The sequence below is a fragment of the Tauraco erythrolophus genome, chromosome 2 (assembly GCF_009769465.1).
Source record: "Tauraco erythrolophus isolate bTauEry1 chromosome 2, bTauEry1.pri, whole genome shotgun sequence".
NCBI classification, from domain to species: domain Eukaryota; kingdom Metazoa; phylum Chordata; class Aves; order Musophagiformes; family Musophagidae; genus Tauraco; species Tauraco erythrolophus.
Genome location: NC_141466.1, coordinates 101,733,719 through 101,749,758, shown reverse-complemented (window position 1 = coordinate 101,749,758; position 16,040 = coordinate 101,733,719). Strand labels below are relative to the sequence as shown.

General features: G+C 41.8%; 1 protein-coding gene across 1 annotated transcript in view; it reads left to right on the top strand.

The window, feature by feature from the left end:
• Positions 1-16,040, top strand: part of TTC7A (tetratricopeptide repeat domain 7A) — a 176,920-nt gene that overhangs the window by 112,971 nt on the left and 47,909 nt on the right. Inside the window, exons 16-17 of the mRNA XM_086628675.1 lie at positions 6,223-6,339; positions 10,221-10,318. Of these exons, the coding sequence (XP_086484801.1) occupies positions 6,223-6,339; positions 10,221-10,318 (215 nt within the window). The remainder of the gene's footprint in view (positions 1-6,222; positions 6,340-10,220; positions 10,319-16,040) is intronic.

Genomic DNA, 16,040 nt, shown 5'->3' with positions numbered 1-16,040 from the left:
GAGCAGCTAATCTGCTGTGAAGATACTACAGTTTCAGATACGCTGTCCTCTCGTACTGGCAGATAAAACAAGACTAGACAATCTGGGTTATATAAAGAACATGGGCTGCAATCATATTTCTGCTGTATCAAAATGTAAGAATGGCCCTTCTTGATCAAGCTAAGGGCTGGTCCATCTTCAGCAAGGTGTCTGGTGAGTGCACAGGGAAAAGCACATAAAAACGTGCGGTGGACTGATCCTACCCCTCATATGCCATCCCTGCTTCTGTCAGCTGAGTGGTTCAGAGGCTTTCAGAGCCAGAGGTTGCATTAGGTTGTGTTTAATGCTCCTGATGGGCCTGTCATCCGTGAATTTATCTAATCCCTTTTTGAACCTATTTATGTGTCTCCTCCATAACATCCTGTAGCAATGGGTTTTGCACTTTACTTTTGTGTTGTATGAAAAAGCACTTCATTTGCTCATTTTAAATCCACTACTTGATTGCTTTGTTGGATATTACTTACTTATTTCACTTGAAACAACACAGACTGCTTTGATTTCTTGATCTTCTCCATGCTATTCATGATTTTATAAATCTGTCATCTCTTCTCTCAGCCTCTTTTCCAGGCTGAGAAGTCTCTTTACTATCTCCACATATCAAAAGCATTCCAAAACTTTGATCATTCTTATCTCCTCCATCCTCTTTGCAGTTCTGTTAGATCAGTCCTTATCCTATATCCACCTGTATCCTACTTCTGCATGTGTTACCTTAAAGGGGAAGAAACTAACTCAAGAGTTCAGCGATCAAAGCGCTGGGAGTTTGAATCCATGCATCTCAGTTTCTAAGAGAGCATCCTCGGGCTGTCTACCCATCCAGGTCGTGGCATTGCCCTGCTTTTTATTGGAGCTGGTGTGGAATATGTATCTGGGCTTCAATGAAGTAGGAGGGTGAGCTGGACTCTGCTGTCCAGTGGCACTGTGTGCTGCTCCAACACCTCATCAATCAGTCATTGGATAAGTGAATTTGCTGTCCTTGGAGCTGTGACTAGGATTCTGGTTTCTCTCTCCAGGGAAATGTCTGTAAACAGACAAACAGGTGCATCCATCCTGTCATTTAATGAAAGGAAGAAACAAACGTTAGTTGCAAATTTCAGTATCTTCGTGCTGATGTACACAATTGTCCCTGTGAATTGGGATATACTGCTGCTGGTTGTGGTGTTTTATTTTGTTTTCTTTTGTATTCAGAATAATCCAATAGCTGTGTGTGTAGGTAGGCAAATCTGGGTCAATAATGAAAGACTTTGGGGAATGATGGCCCTGATCTGGTGAAGCTCAAAGATATGTAGATCTCTGAGCAGCTGCTGACAAGCTCTGAAAAGCTAGAGGGGTTATAAGCAGCCAGTGAATGGCAAAACATATAGATAAATGACGGCATAATACTCATAATTCCTAATTTAGACTCTCAACCTTGAAATGAGTAGAATGTGTTATTGTTTGTTATAGTATTAGCATTATTTATTGCTTGTCATGATAGCGCACAGAGATCTATCGTGATGCTGTATAAATGTGTAGTTAAAGGGCTACATTTGATATTAAAAACTCTATTTTAAAGCAGCTTGAAGAAGTCCAATAATTAACTGATTAATAAATCTTTATATTGTCCTATAGCATCCATAAAGTAGTCAATAGGTTATTACTAAACATAGCAACTTACTTAGCCCACAGATGTGCTTATAAGAATTTATAGTATACTACATGCACATGTGAAACCTTCTGATAATAAGTATTAACTATTAAACCTCAATAATTAGATTGTCAATGGTAGGAAAGAATTGCCTCTTTTCTTCATGAGTAGTATTAAAGAACATAAAGGCTGAGCATTGAGCCATGTAGGATTAGAAGGCTTTCAGGGAGGCTAGGTAGGTGTATTTGGCCAGGCCTTGAGACATGGTGAGTATCAGCAGCTGAAATCAGCCTTTATGAAGCTGAATGTTGAATACCTCCTGAAATCAAAGTAGCTTGCTTCCTGCTGAAAATTTTCATAGACTTTCTGGTATTCCAGTCCCTAATTTTTTTGTCAATGTACGTCATATTATAGAAAATTGAGATTTCTATACTTGGCAAAACTAATTTTGAATTTTCAGAGCGTCGTATGGCAGCAAAGCCAACTGTATACAGATTTTAATTTGCCAGAGTTAGTGTTAGAATGATAGATATGTATGTTTGCTTGTGGCAGTAACCTGACGTTACATCAGGGAATAGGAGCCTTTGCGTACCATCCACATAGATGATAAAAGATAACCCGTTCTGAGAGGGAGCTTAGAGTCCAGTATTGAGAGTAAGCACTGGTTATTTTCCATTGTCGCTGTCCCTGAAATTATACACATTACAGGAATGATTTGTAGATTATTTTTTTTTTTGCTGTCTTTTCCTATGCTTGTGTAGTAGCAATTTATGTTTGCTTTAGCCCATAACACTCTGTTTTCATTTTCAGAAGCTAACAGAATTACCAATGACTGTATTGATAATCTTGGGGCTATTTTTATATGCTGAATCTCTTTAAGAGTCTGCTCTGCTTAATATTACAAACATAATACAAAAGTACAGTAAAATGATATTAAGAAAATATAATAAGGTGAGATCTGTGCATAAGTAATTTTTATTTATGCCCCTGAGAATTGTGCGCAGACACTGATATGATACCATACCCACTAAATTTATTTGTAGCAAGAGTGCTATCTCAGTAATAAAATGATAAGCTTGAGGTAAGTGATACTGTCACCTGCTTCACTTCAGTATTTTCCTCGATATTTTTATTTATCTGGTTTTGCTGTTACAAAACTTATTAGAACCTAAGAAATACAAACAGCATATAGCACATACAACCTAATGTACTGATTTTATGTCACCTTTTAATTATCATATTTGATTGCATTGTTTACTACTGTTGTCAGTACGATTTGATTCCTTTTGCCACTTGCATTCTTCCCGTTTGCCTTTTGATTTGGTTCATTGTATTGTTGCACGATAGTGTGAGTAGCACTATTCCGAAGGTGAATTACCACACGAGCTAGCGGGGTGCAATATCTCTGAGATCCAGACATGTTGCACTGCAGACAGTTGCTAAAGTTGCGTGACATTTTTTTAACCTTTGTGTGCCTGTGCTTTATGACTGATGATAATATTCTGCTGAGACTTTGTTGTGTTTCTGTGAGAGAAATGCTTTTTTGCCCTATATTCCACTAGTTGTTCTCTCCTGAGAGAGAACATTGCATCTTCATCCAAAGACGTTGACGTATGCTCGCTGTAAACAGTAAGCATCAGTGATGGAGAGAAAAACTGAATTCGTTTGTCTTTTTAATGTTTAACTGTAATGTTTAAATATACTATGTAATGATTTTAATTGCCTGCAGATAACTAAGCCATCTATATCCCTACTAAGGTGAAAGGGAGGAGTAACCCTTAATATATCCCTCCTGTATAGTAGTTTGACTGTTAACTAAAGATTATTCATTCCTATGTTCTTCTATTTCATTAATATTAAGAGTGTTATCTTACAGCTTTCAAAAGCATGGAACTATTGAGAGTTGTAGTATGACTATTTTCTTCTCTAGGCCTTAGGCTCCTTGACCACCACTCTTCTGCTGCAAGGAGGGTCATACAGAAGGTCTTTCATTTTGAAAATTTGTAGTGGTTTAAAAAATATTCTATATGCTTAAGATAGTACAGGTTGTTCAGTGTAGTAGGGTCTTGGACTAGTAGAATATTTTTAATAGATTAATTGCCAGGAGGAAGGTGATGATGCAGTCTCGCCCTCCTGCACAGCGCAGTCCAAACAAGCTCACTCACAAGCCTATGCATCAAACACCTAGCTTCTCTTTGTGCGTTAGCATTGCTTTCCAGATGTTATCCTGTCTTGCTGAAAAGGCTTTAAAAACTATAGAATTTATTGTGCACACAAGGTAGTTACTGCAAAGATTATTTGCTTTGATATTTATGTGTCTGCATTTACTTACAAATCTCCATTTGACTAGTTACAGCTTTCATCAAATCCTTGGATTTTCTGATACCTTTTCTTTTAGATCAAAGACTCACAATTAGACACTTCTCCATGTAGGTGCTTGCAGGCTTGGGCAAAAGAATTTCTTTACTGCTTCTCGGTTAAACCAAATAAACTGAGCTTCTTAGACCTCTGATGAAATATGTTTTTCTAGCCCTCAGACCACTTGCACAACCCTTTTCTGAACCTCATCCCATTTGTAGTCGTCTTTTGGGGTTAAAGAGCAAGAACTAGAAACATGATTGTAGTAACTGTCTTGCTGATGCTGTGAACAGGAATAACTGCATCTTCCGGCTCCTACTTGACTGCATCTGTATGTGAATGCTAAGGATTGCTTGACCTCTTATTGTTGCTCAGGAACTTCACGTTCATGAAGCCATCTTTTATAGTACTGTTACACTCCAGGGTATAACCTCCCATCTTTCTAGTGCAGTATATATTCCTTGCTCCTCAGTGATTGATTCTGTATTCTCTTGTATTAAAACAAGCTTTGTTCTTATGAGCTCAGTTAACTAAGGGATACAGAGCAGCATGCATTGCTGGCCAGTTTCCGTTGTTAACCTCTCCTTTGAATTCAGTCTCATTTTTATTTTCCTTAAGTGTGTATCCACTGTCATATTCTTTGTCTCAGCAAAATTTTTGATCAATTCATAGATCTAGCTGGAAAATAACTGCCTGAATCATGAGGTCACTTCCTTTCAGTTTAGGAGGTCAGCATCTCAAAGAGCAGGGGATGTTTTTATTAGCATTTGTTTTGCTCAGATCAGTAATAAGAAAATCAAAGGTAAACATAGAGTAGGGATATAAAATAGGAAAGGACAAAGACATATTCCCTTGATTTATGAATCTTGATCTTCCTTTCCTAATCTAAGTTTGTGCCTGGGAAGGTTAGTTGAATGCTTGTCCTGTGGAGTCAAACTGCAGCAGCAACCATGAGCAGGCTTCCCTATAGCAATCGATACAGTTGGGCTACATTTTGGTGACTTCCCTCCCCACCCACCCCGATCCACCCCAACCCCCCAAAAAACCCAAAACAAAGCACCAAAAAACCCTCAAACCAACCAATGCCTAATGTTTGTTAGTGCAGAATGGGACTGCCATTTTAGCACCTTACTGTCGATACGCATCACAGTGTCTTGGCTGCAGGTTTCTAGTTATTGCAAGTGAAAGATCTCTTACTCAGATGCAAAGTCTTCTCTAACTTCATCTATGCAGTTGCTGTTGTCTCTTTCTGAAGTTATTTAGATTCCCCAGGAGCCTACAGGTCACATTGACAAAGCTGGCTTTAGGATTTTCAACATTCAGCTGTTGATGTTGTATGTGTGTATGTACATGTATGCACATCCAGTGAATTAATCACTAGCCATATCGAGCTAATTCAAAATGTGTGGATCTTGGACTTTATGAAAACATTTAAAGCAGAGAAGTAAATTTACGTTAAATTAAATCGTCTTGGCTATTAAAAAGAAAAAAAAAGATGTTGTGAAGGATGATGTTAAAAGCCACGCTAGCAGCAAGTGGTAGGTTGTGTCATTGCCGAATCTGTCTTCTAACCTCTGCTTGACCTGATTCTGCTGAATTCCAGTGGTCTGTGCAAGTATGTATTCTCTAGGTATAAGAATAGTAGCAGTAGTTACACTACCTAGAACAAGAATGTACAAGGACTATCAGCTGTCTTGCCTAGGGGCATGAGATGATCGCCAGCTGGGGTTAAGAAAAAGCGTTTCCTTCCTGTGAGGCATTACATAATTGTCTGCGTATATTAAGCGTGTTGGATGTTTTGTATAAGCCAGTGCTATAGGAAGATGTCAGACTAAGAAAACAGTCTGACATATGTGTTATGGCAATTCTTTTTTATTCTGTTTTTAATGCTGTCCAAAATAAAATGAGATTCACTGTATGTTTCACCTTGTTAGCTTTGCAACGCATCGCTTTTAACACTGTCCTGCCAGCTTTGTGACGCAAATTTGACTGCAGCTGAGGAATATTGTTAATCCTCTCATCTGCTTGTGGGGAATCAAAGTTGAGCCAAATGAAATGCTTTGTGCTATGGTGTTTTCTTTTATTGCTGCACATACAAAACTAGTAAAAATGATGGCTGCCAGGATCTCACTAGAGTGATACTGATTCTCCACATTTATGGAGTGCCAATAAAACAGAAGTTATTCTTTTTCATCTTGCAGCTTACTCTTCACCAAAGTAAAACTGGAATGGATACATAAAGGACCTGAAGAGGCTCTGGTGACATGCAGACATATGTTGCAGATGTGGCAGATGGTATATAATGTTTTACAGCACAGGTAGGCTTTCTCTGCTATCTAACAAGTTCAGGTTTCATAATGGAGATGCAGTTGTCTTCTTTAATTGTCTAGATACTTAAATTATTTTGCAAAAAGAGTAATAAAAAATACTGTTTAAAAAGAAACATAAGCAGTTTAAATCAAGAGTTTCTGATCTGAATGTCTAAACATCTCTATCCATATTCAGATGTTTAGAATGAAGGATAGATTTCTTTTTTTCCCCCCAATAGTCTGAGCATCCATCAGCTATTGTTCACACTCTGCGGTAGTTGGCACCACCCAGGAATGTGTGGGAATGACACAGTCCTGAAATGAGTAAGCCAAGGAAAGGCACATGGCCAAGACTTTATCATGTGCTGTGATTGCGTGCCAGTTGCATAGCCTTGTGCTAACTGGGCAAGGAAAGGAGTGAAGGATGTAGCATCTTCCTTCCTTCCCTGGTCCTAGTAAATCTGCATTTAAACAGTGCTAGGTTCCTTGTTTGTTCCCTCCTTCTCATCTGCTTCATCTCTGAAAGGAAAAGTCTAGAAAGCATGGAAGTTACCAGGTTGGATCTTCTTCCTTCCCACGCCCTTTGGATATTGTCCCAGTCATGCTACCTCTGTACAACTGTCTTGGGAGTGTTATCCCAAGACTGTATTTATCTCTCACCTGTAACATCCATAGAGATTGTGGTTGATGGAAAGGACAGCTTGAATGGCACTAATCATGACAGCAGACTGATGAAGCTTGTATTGTTCTCCAATTTCTGTGTGTATTTACATAAGCTTTGTAAACACCAGAAGTATATGTTCAGAATGATGCATGTCTATATACAAGTTATCCTTGAGGGATTATTAGTAATTCCTTCTTGGTTTAGCTAATGAGCAGCAGACCAAACAAAAAAATCAAGATATTTATGTAGCAGCAGAGAAGTGGTTTCTTACAGGCTGAAATTATTGATTTCCTTAGGCTTTAGTCTCTTTGGCTAAGGATTCCATCATGTACCTCCCACATGAATAATCTTTATACCCATCCATGTATAGTTCTCAGGAAGCTGATCAAATCCATGCTGAACAATTAGGACTGAGTAAGATTTACTCTTGCAAGGGAGGGCTGCAAGCCTGAGACTGAAGAGAGTACGTTGGAAAACAGACAAATAAATTTGGACTGCATTCGGATCCCAAGCTGTGCTTTGGCTGTTATATTTAAAAACCCAAGATGTGATAGCTTTAGAGGCTTTTGATAAGCTTTAACCGTAGAAGCCTAAACAAAGCAAATTGCTTGGCTTTTGCTCTTAGGAACTCTAATGTATATTTCACTGCTCTTCCCAGTGGGACTTTGTCTTTCTCAAAAAATACTTCATAAAGCATTTTGTATTGGGAAGTACTGCTTGAAAGGTAACAAGAATGAACTTGACACCTGCAGTTTTAGACAGGATTCAGTGACCAAGGAAGCCGCTTGTATTAAGCAAATTGCAGCAGTATCAGCTAACAAATATGTAAAATATTCCAGGTTGGGCTTGCAAAGGAACTTAAGGGGCGTTCTTATCAGTGAGACTTGGGCACAGACATTTTTTAGAGCCTCTCGGAAAAGAGAAGCCTGTATTTACATGAAGCTGAGAGCTGTTGCACCTATTACCCTTTACTAGTTCAATCAGTAGCTAATCGCCCACGCAATTAAATTGCACTTTAGTTACGTTTGGTTGCATCTGTCTGGCCTAAGTTTCCCGGCTTTGCAGTCTTGCTATGACTCTGCTAGACCAAAGAGTCTTTCGGAGCCCAGTATTTTCTCCCCAGGCAGCTATTCATACCCCGTGCTCAAGTCCCCTCATCTTCTCTCTGACAAACTGGTGCCTCTGCAGTCTCCAACAATCAGGTGTTTCCTTCGGCAGTTTTTGTGACCCTTTCATGCACTGTCTCAACTACCTGTTAAAAACATGAGCAGTGGAGTGGCAACGTGTCCCACTGTCAGCCTTTCCGGCGTCGTATGCGGAAGGCAAATCATCTGGCTGCTGTCCCTTCCGTGGTGCATGAAGAAGCTTTCCCGGCTGAAAGCCTTGTACTGCAGCTTTGAAGGAGCAGTTCATTTTCAGCCTTTTTCCAGCATAACAAATAAAGCCCTTGCGAGTGGCTGTTTTGCACAATGCAGTCCACATGGATTTTTTAGGCTGGGATTTTGGTCTGTTTTCTCAGTTGAGAGGCCATGCTTTTGACTGTATTGTGATGTGTTTTTCTTAACTGAGGCCACCTCGCCAAGCTTTCTCTGAGCGCTGCTCTCCTGTGGTGAGTTTTTACTGTGGCCAAACTTACACCGTCCGCTAATCTCCTCACCCCTCCTTTGTGTAGGAGTATAGCATATAAGACGGTGTTCAGCCGTGTGCCTGAACAGTGGCTTTGTGGTGATGGCTGCAGCATCAAAGCAGCACTGGCCTCGTGGGAGTAATATTTTTGAAGTGCAGCTGCCGTGTTCCTGCATACACAACGTGCTACCAAGGCAGAAATGCCCCTGCGGTTCCAGCAGCAGATCCCAGTCAGGGTAATGACACTTAGGCTAATCCTGGCTGGGCAAGGCAGAGGCGCAGGACAGACAATTTAATTTTCCCTCGTATCTGTCACCACATGGTATCTCATTTGAGACTTATCAGTGTGGAAACCAGTGTGGAAGACAGGGAGGCCCAGTCAAGGCCAGAGATTTGTGCAAACAGTCAAACACCCAAGAATTCAGGGTCCATTAATGGAACCGTAATGTTTGATCCCAAAGCCTAAGTAAAAGGTTAATTAGCTATTGTAAATATGATTACCACTATTATGAATGACAGTAAGTGGCTTTCAATCCTAGATTGTTAGCTGGGAATGACAAGACTCGGTTTATCTTTTGCTGTTGTTGTCTGTGATAACGGATCAATCGTGTTTAAAACCAAATAGCAGTCCCAAGCTCATTCTTCTGTTAGATTAATGCAAATCAAGAGAATCCTGTGCAATCCCTACCGAAGGACTGATCAGACTGGAAGACGGGCCATCCACAGCAATCATGACTCTCTGACAGCTTGTTTCCTGGGAGGAATGTTGTCCAAAGGCTGAGCTGAAGGCTTGGAAGTGTGCCAGGAAAAGTAGCCAGGGCAGTCACTTTTCCTTTTCATACTTTGTCCCTTAATGGATGATGAGAGGAGATATCATCACCATCTGATCCTGGGGGGATGGCAGACTATGTGGTGACATGAAGGCTCAGGAGATCTGTGTGAAGTGATTTTTTTGTTAGGCATGTGATTTTTTTTTTTTTTTTTTTTTTTTTTTTACTTTCCCTGTGGAAGACCTCTCTTGTGAGGACGGAATTCTAGTAAAAGAGCAGACCAGATAGACTTCTTTTCGTAAAGTGGTGCTATGTGGTAGCTTTTATCTTCCTCCTCTGTTTGAACAGAACAAAGGTGGAAGAGGAGAAAATAATTCCTTTGGAATTAAGAAATTAACACCTGGGTGCAAGGTGGTAATTGGTCTGTTTCAAAAGGTTCAGCACAGCAGACCTGTGAACAAATCCTTCTGCAGACAAGCCCAAGGGATGGTGGTTCTTCCCGGGTGTGGGACTGCTGGTTGGTTGCCTCTGGTCTGGCTTCTAGCTGCCAATATGTTCCTTGTCTAGTAGTTGCAAAGACTCACAACAACCAGATAAACTGATACCAACATGTGCCCTGGAGCCCTTGCTGTGCACCGCGTCTCTGAGCTTCCTGTCCATTGGCAGGGTGCAGGTTTTAAAACACCACCTTCAAAAAGCTGATTGCCTGCAACTGGATAGCTTGAGTTTTCAGTTCCAGTGGCAGCTAGATGAGACTGTTTCCTGCTTCAAGGGGAGTGTTGTCTCTCTGCTGAAAGGCAGCCAGGTAACACAATTTTGTTTCTTTACAGTGGCTCTGAGAAAGCAAGTAGTGTGACTGAAACACCAGTGATCAAAAAGCATAATGGACTGCATCTCACGCTCCCGGATGCTCATGATACCGATTCTGGTGAGGAAACAAGACTTGTGCTTTCCCATCCTAAATGCATGCTTTTTTGAAAGGAATGTTATATTTTCTTCAGTGAGACAGAGTGCAGGGGCTGTGCTCACGGCTGCTTTGTTGGGCTGGTGGTCAGGAAGTCCATGTCTGCCTCCAGGGTCATCTCTGCTACAGAACATGTCACTCTGGTTTGTCTGTACCTTGGCTTCCCCATGCATAAAGCAAAGATATGGATTACTGCTTTCTTTTACAAAGCTCTCTGAGACGAGCATGAAAGGTATTAGATGGGAGTTCACTATACTTCTACAAGAACTGTATGATTCAGTCCTTTAATTTTTTTTTTCCCCATCTTTTTATCCACTCTGAATTTAATCCTTTTTAAATGTCCTGATAAAGCCAGCTGTTACTGTGGTTTTGGAAAGCTGAGTGAGAGTGTCAGTTCCTGTTACAAGGTGATTAGGTTTGGGATTTATACATAAACCTTGTGATGCTTTATTATATGGTAAATATATATTCACTGTAACAGATATAGTCAGATGGAAATAACTGAGACATCAAAGCTAATCTTGGCAGGAAGGGGAAAGGAGGCTTTCAGAGAGTGCTGCTGACTGGTGATTTTATCATAAGTCTCGTGATAGTTGGTGCTTCTTTTCAAACCCTAACTCTCAAAATCAGATGATTATGTGAAAAACTTACATTTTAATTTGGAGATTTTTTTAGGGAAGCAACTTTCTGCCCTTGTGGATGTAGAGAAACACTTGTAAAAAAAATGGAACTCACAGACTTGGAAACTGAACAAGAAAAATATAAAAGCTTATTTAAAAAAAAAAAGCCAACAAAACTAACACTTAAGCCTCATGCTTTGGGGTTAGAGAATTAGGGTTTGTCTGAGTCTTAATCTTGAATATTTGAAATTGGTAAAACTGAAGTCACATGCTCTGCACATACAGCTGAGATGGAGGACAAGTTCTTATGTGTTAAGTACATGGCTTGTATTAAATTATGTGAGTTTAACCCCCATTTACACCCACCAATGGTTAAAAAGCATTGCAAAGTTGGGTCTTGAACATTCAAACATCAAACCATTATTCAACGTTTCTGTTCTTTTGTTTGTAATGTTAAACCCCTAGGGTCTACATTTGTGACATTGTAATCTCACTGATTTTACACGTTTATGTGATTTTTCATCTGTTTATTCCATTTCCCTTTTATTACCCTTTGCTGAGATGAGTCTCTGTATTTCATATAGGTCCTTTTTTGTCATCATACGATAGTGTTTTATAGAGTTCAGCTTAATTAAAGAGAACAGGCCAAATTCAGCACAGATAGATGAAGAGGATAATACTAACTGAATATGTGCTGTTTGGCATTACCTGGAAAATTACCTGGAAAAAGGAGTGAATATGACATGAAAGTTTCCTGGTGATACAAAATCATCTAGCATTATCATCACTTTGATAATTGTGAAGATTTGTGAAATGTCCCCTGTCATCCCTAATGATGGGCAGTAAAATGGACTTTAAGTTTCCGTGAATGTATGAAAATGGATTGAAAAACACTGCAGGTAGTTTGCAGAATCCAGGAGCCACTAGGCATTACTAGGAAAGCAATAAAAACCAAAAAGTATTATTTGCCATAGTACTCCTGTTATGCATCCAGTCCCCGCTCTGCTGCTGAAACAGCGAGTGGCTTACGGTGCCTATACTGTAGGGCTGAGCTGGGATGGATCCCTGCCCCTTCAGCTCTAGCTGGTGCTTAATGGTATGTAAAAGGCACGCTGGGTGTGGATCCCATGCTCTTCTGGAGATCTCTTGACTTGCTTTGTAATTATCTGGAGAAAGGACTGTGGCCAGGTTTGGTCTACACCCACTTCACATCATGGTTTGAGATTTTGAGACCAAATTGTCACCAGCAGAGCCTGTAATATTTTGATGTGCTGGGGTACCACCCTTCTAAGACCTCACTCCTGCCTCCTGGTTGCTCCTCTGCTGCAGACCTCCAGCACCTCCTCCAGAGTCAGAGCAAAGCTCAGGCAAGTCTGATCTCTGTGTCATGCCCTCCTCAAAAAGCACACGGGTTGGGTACCTGTTCCAGCCTGCTCTGAGCCCAGTTGCAGCAGCCAGCATGCAATGGAGCAGCTGCAGTTCAGCAGAAAGCGCTGTGTGCTGTGGTACTGCCTGCCAGAGAAAGCAAATTAATGTAAAGTACAAGCTTTAAACCAGCTTTTCATGCACATAAAGTGATTTGCACTGCATGCAGTTTGGTTTTAGCCAAGAAATGTATTCCTCCTCCACTTTGAGAAAGCAGGTTTCCATGTTAACATGGTTGCACCCACGATGGGGCTCGTACTGAAATTACACCATCCGCCTTAGCGCAGGACTGGCACTGGCGGTTCTCAGCAAGGGTCTGTGGCTCCTGCTCTGCAGGCTCTACGTGCTGCTGTTCCCCATCTGCGGAAGGGAGGCAGCTGGGGCTGTTGTCCCAGTTGGGAGCCTCTTTGAAGACAGCAGGAGGTGAGATGGGAGAGTACGGCTTTAGCCCCTCTCGCCCTTGTGCCTCCCCAGAGCTGGCTGTGGATGGCTGCTTTGAAACAGGGAGGAGGCCTGATTTTTTTTTTTTTTTTTTTTTCATCATTCTGGAACAGGCTCTGGTTTCCATCGTGAAATCCCCTGGGCGCGTGCGGCAGTATCACGGTATTGCACAGGAGCTCTGTGATCTCTGGGCTCATCACTGACGAGGGGGATTACTGCGGCCGCGTTTGACACAGGCCTCTCCCTCAGACCACAATGAGATTATTTGCTCTGCCAGAATTCTAGGTTTGCTGCCAGGAAGATTAATTCCTCTTTATTTTCTTCATCTTCTCCTAACTGAAGCAGTGTTCCTAACTAAATTCACTGATATCAGTCAGCTGCCTTGCTGTTTCATTCTTTTTCTGATTTAGTCTTATCTTATAATGCTCTTGCCTGAAGTGATTTAGGCTAGGGAATTCTGTGTTTCTTATAAGCCTAGTAAATCTACTGAGGTACATTTCTACTTTGACAGCAGTGTTTTCGTAGAGGCAAAATATTAAACTTGGTCCTTCTTGGACTTATAACAACCCTGGAACGGTGCTTTAAAATTATTTAAATATATTTTGTATGGCTTATATGCAGAGTGTCATCACGGCAAAATCAATTTTGTTATTTTTATGATTTCTTTCCTCCTTATGTGAAGGGCTTTATTGTAAAATGTGAAGTTTATATTCCGTCTAGTGGAGCTGTTAAAAAGAGAAAGAGACTGCACTAAAATAACAAATTGATGTGATATCTTCTTATGCCAACATTTGCATGTATTTTGAGGCATGACATTAAAGTTCTGTGAGACAGGTTTTGTGGGTTTTTTTAGCATGTAAAGATCTACATTCCTTTAGGAAGAGATATTTTATAATGAGACATTCAGAGACTTTTTTTTAATGTTGTTTGAAGTTTTTCCAGCTCCTCCTGCCACCCTGAGGTCAGAGTGATACCAGTGCCATACATGCCTACCTCCTCTCTCGGGAGACAGTGTGTGTTAGAGGTATATATGCTCTTTTCTGGCTCCAGTAGCCTTCAGCCCACCCCCAGGGTCACCATATTGCTTGCCTGAGGTTCAGAGCTGTGGCTGAGCCTCTTTAAGTCCAGAAGGGCCAGGCTGGCAAAAACCTTCTCTTATAGGGTTGGTTTGGGCAGACAAGCTTTAAGGAGCATTCCTGTGAGTGGTCCAGCAGAGACGGGTAAGAACAGCAGTAGAACACGTGTAGGTATGGAGAGGGCCTTTTCATCTGGCATGTGTGTGTCTAGAACAAGGAGCATATCTGTTCTGAGGCCAGGCAGGGATGGGAAGAGATCAGATGGTCTCTGCGTAGTGTAGTGTGCTTCCTTGTGTAGGCTGCAATGGAAAAGAAAATAAACATAAATAAAGAAGTGGAATGCCAAAGGCTGTTAAATGCAAAGAGCCTCTGCTGTACATTGCTTAGTAACTTGGGTTCCTTTTTATGGCTGTGCAGATTGAAGCCCACAACACTGGGCAAGACCCGTCTCAAATTGCAGGCTTTCCCCTCTTGGCAACTACCCGGCTAATGAAGAAAGGGAGAAGAGGAGCAGCTAACTCGTGGTCCTTTGAGTGCAACTAGCTCATCGTGATATTCTGTAAAGCCTGCTTTGAGAGGGAATGATTCTTTAGTAGATCCTAAGTGGCTGTTGAGCCTCACAGCAGCATGTGAACCTCTCCAAAATGCGCAAAGGTGCCTTATAGTGACATAGTCTCCTTGGATTAACTTGCAAGGAAAAGAGGTTTCGCCTGAGCTCTGTGAGGATGCGAGTGAAACACCAGCCTATCTTCCCACCTTATGCAATCAGACCAACACTATATACGGACGCTTGCAGGAAACACAGCTCCAGAAAGCCTCTCTGAAAGAGGGCAGTCTTGGCAGAGAAATGTAATACTGAAAGTTGCTTTCAAAGTGTGCTAACATGATCAGGAGTGCTAATATAAGAATTTGGTTAGGCTGACTGCAAAATCCCTGAAACCCATGTAGTTTTTTCCAAGTTCGCCAGTCTAGAAGGCGAGAGGCCTGCCCGAACTTCAGAATGCTCCTGATAAGATCAGTAGCTGTTTACGTGGCCATTTTCTTGTTGCCTCTGCACTGTAAAGAAGCTGTCCGTGTTTCGGACCACTGGGGGTGAGTGCCTGGTAGTTTTCCTTGTGTCAAACAACCCTTGTCTGACTTGAATTCCTGGGAGTTTCAGTGATTTTTCTCTCAGGTGGAAGGAGGGATGGGAGGAGAGGAGTGTGAGTGGGCAGGACAGGGGGAGGAATCCTATGCAGTGAAACAGACTGAAGATGGATCTGTTAAATAAACTGTTAGATATATTAAGTTCTCAAATAAACTGTTAGATATAATAAATTCTCGGTGCCGCGCAGAATGGCTTTTACCGTACCATTAAAGCCGTAATTGCTACATTACTGCACTGTCATCTCTTGGAACATTAGATCAGGAATGTCTTTGAAAATATGTAGGAATTTAAGAAATGCATCTAGGAAGAGCACATTTGCATTTTCCAGGGGAGCCGTGGGAGGTGCCTGGGCTGCAGGGCTGTTTTGAAGTTCTCCTGCTTAAAATGAATGACATTAGTTAGTGGTGAGATAATGGGACAAATATTTCCCGTAGCAGTTCTAGGCTTCGCGTTGTACTTGTGGCCTGTCCCTAGCCACGAGGCTCTCAGAGGCAGCGCTGCCTTGGCTCGGGTAGGAGCTGTGGGACGTATCCTGCCCCATGCCGTGCCGGCGCCAAAGGAGCGTAGGGGGTGGAAATGTGCTGCCTCTCCTGGCAGAAGTCTGGGTCCCAGCTCAGCCTTCCGAGGAGCACGGGGACCAGGCTGCTCTGCCTGCCCAACACCTGGCCCTGGTGATGGTCTGCTGGGGAGGGGTCCTTCAGCATGGTCCAGCTGGAAAAGCATGTGGTGCCTCTCAGAGAGACCACTTAATGCATATGCCCCATAGCAGGATTTTTGCCCTTCTGTCCCTTCCCTCGCCCAGAGGATCCCAGCTTCTCTGAGCACCCATTCCTATAGGCTCTGCTGCTCCTTCAGGGTGGCTGCAGTGAGAGGAAGCGGAATTTTGACTCTGGTATCTTATGGTCTGCAAGGTCAGCCTGTGAGGACAGATTGAAGACTAAATGCTAATCAGCGCAAGTGCTTCAGTCACAGCAGCT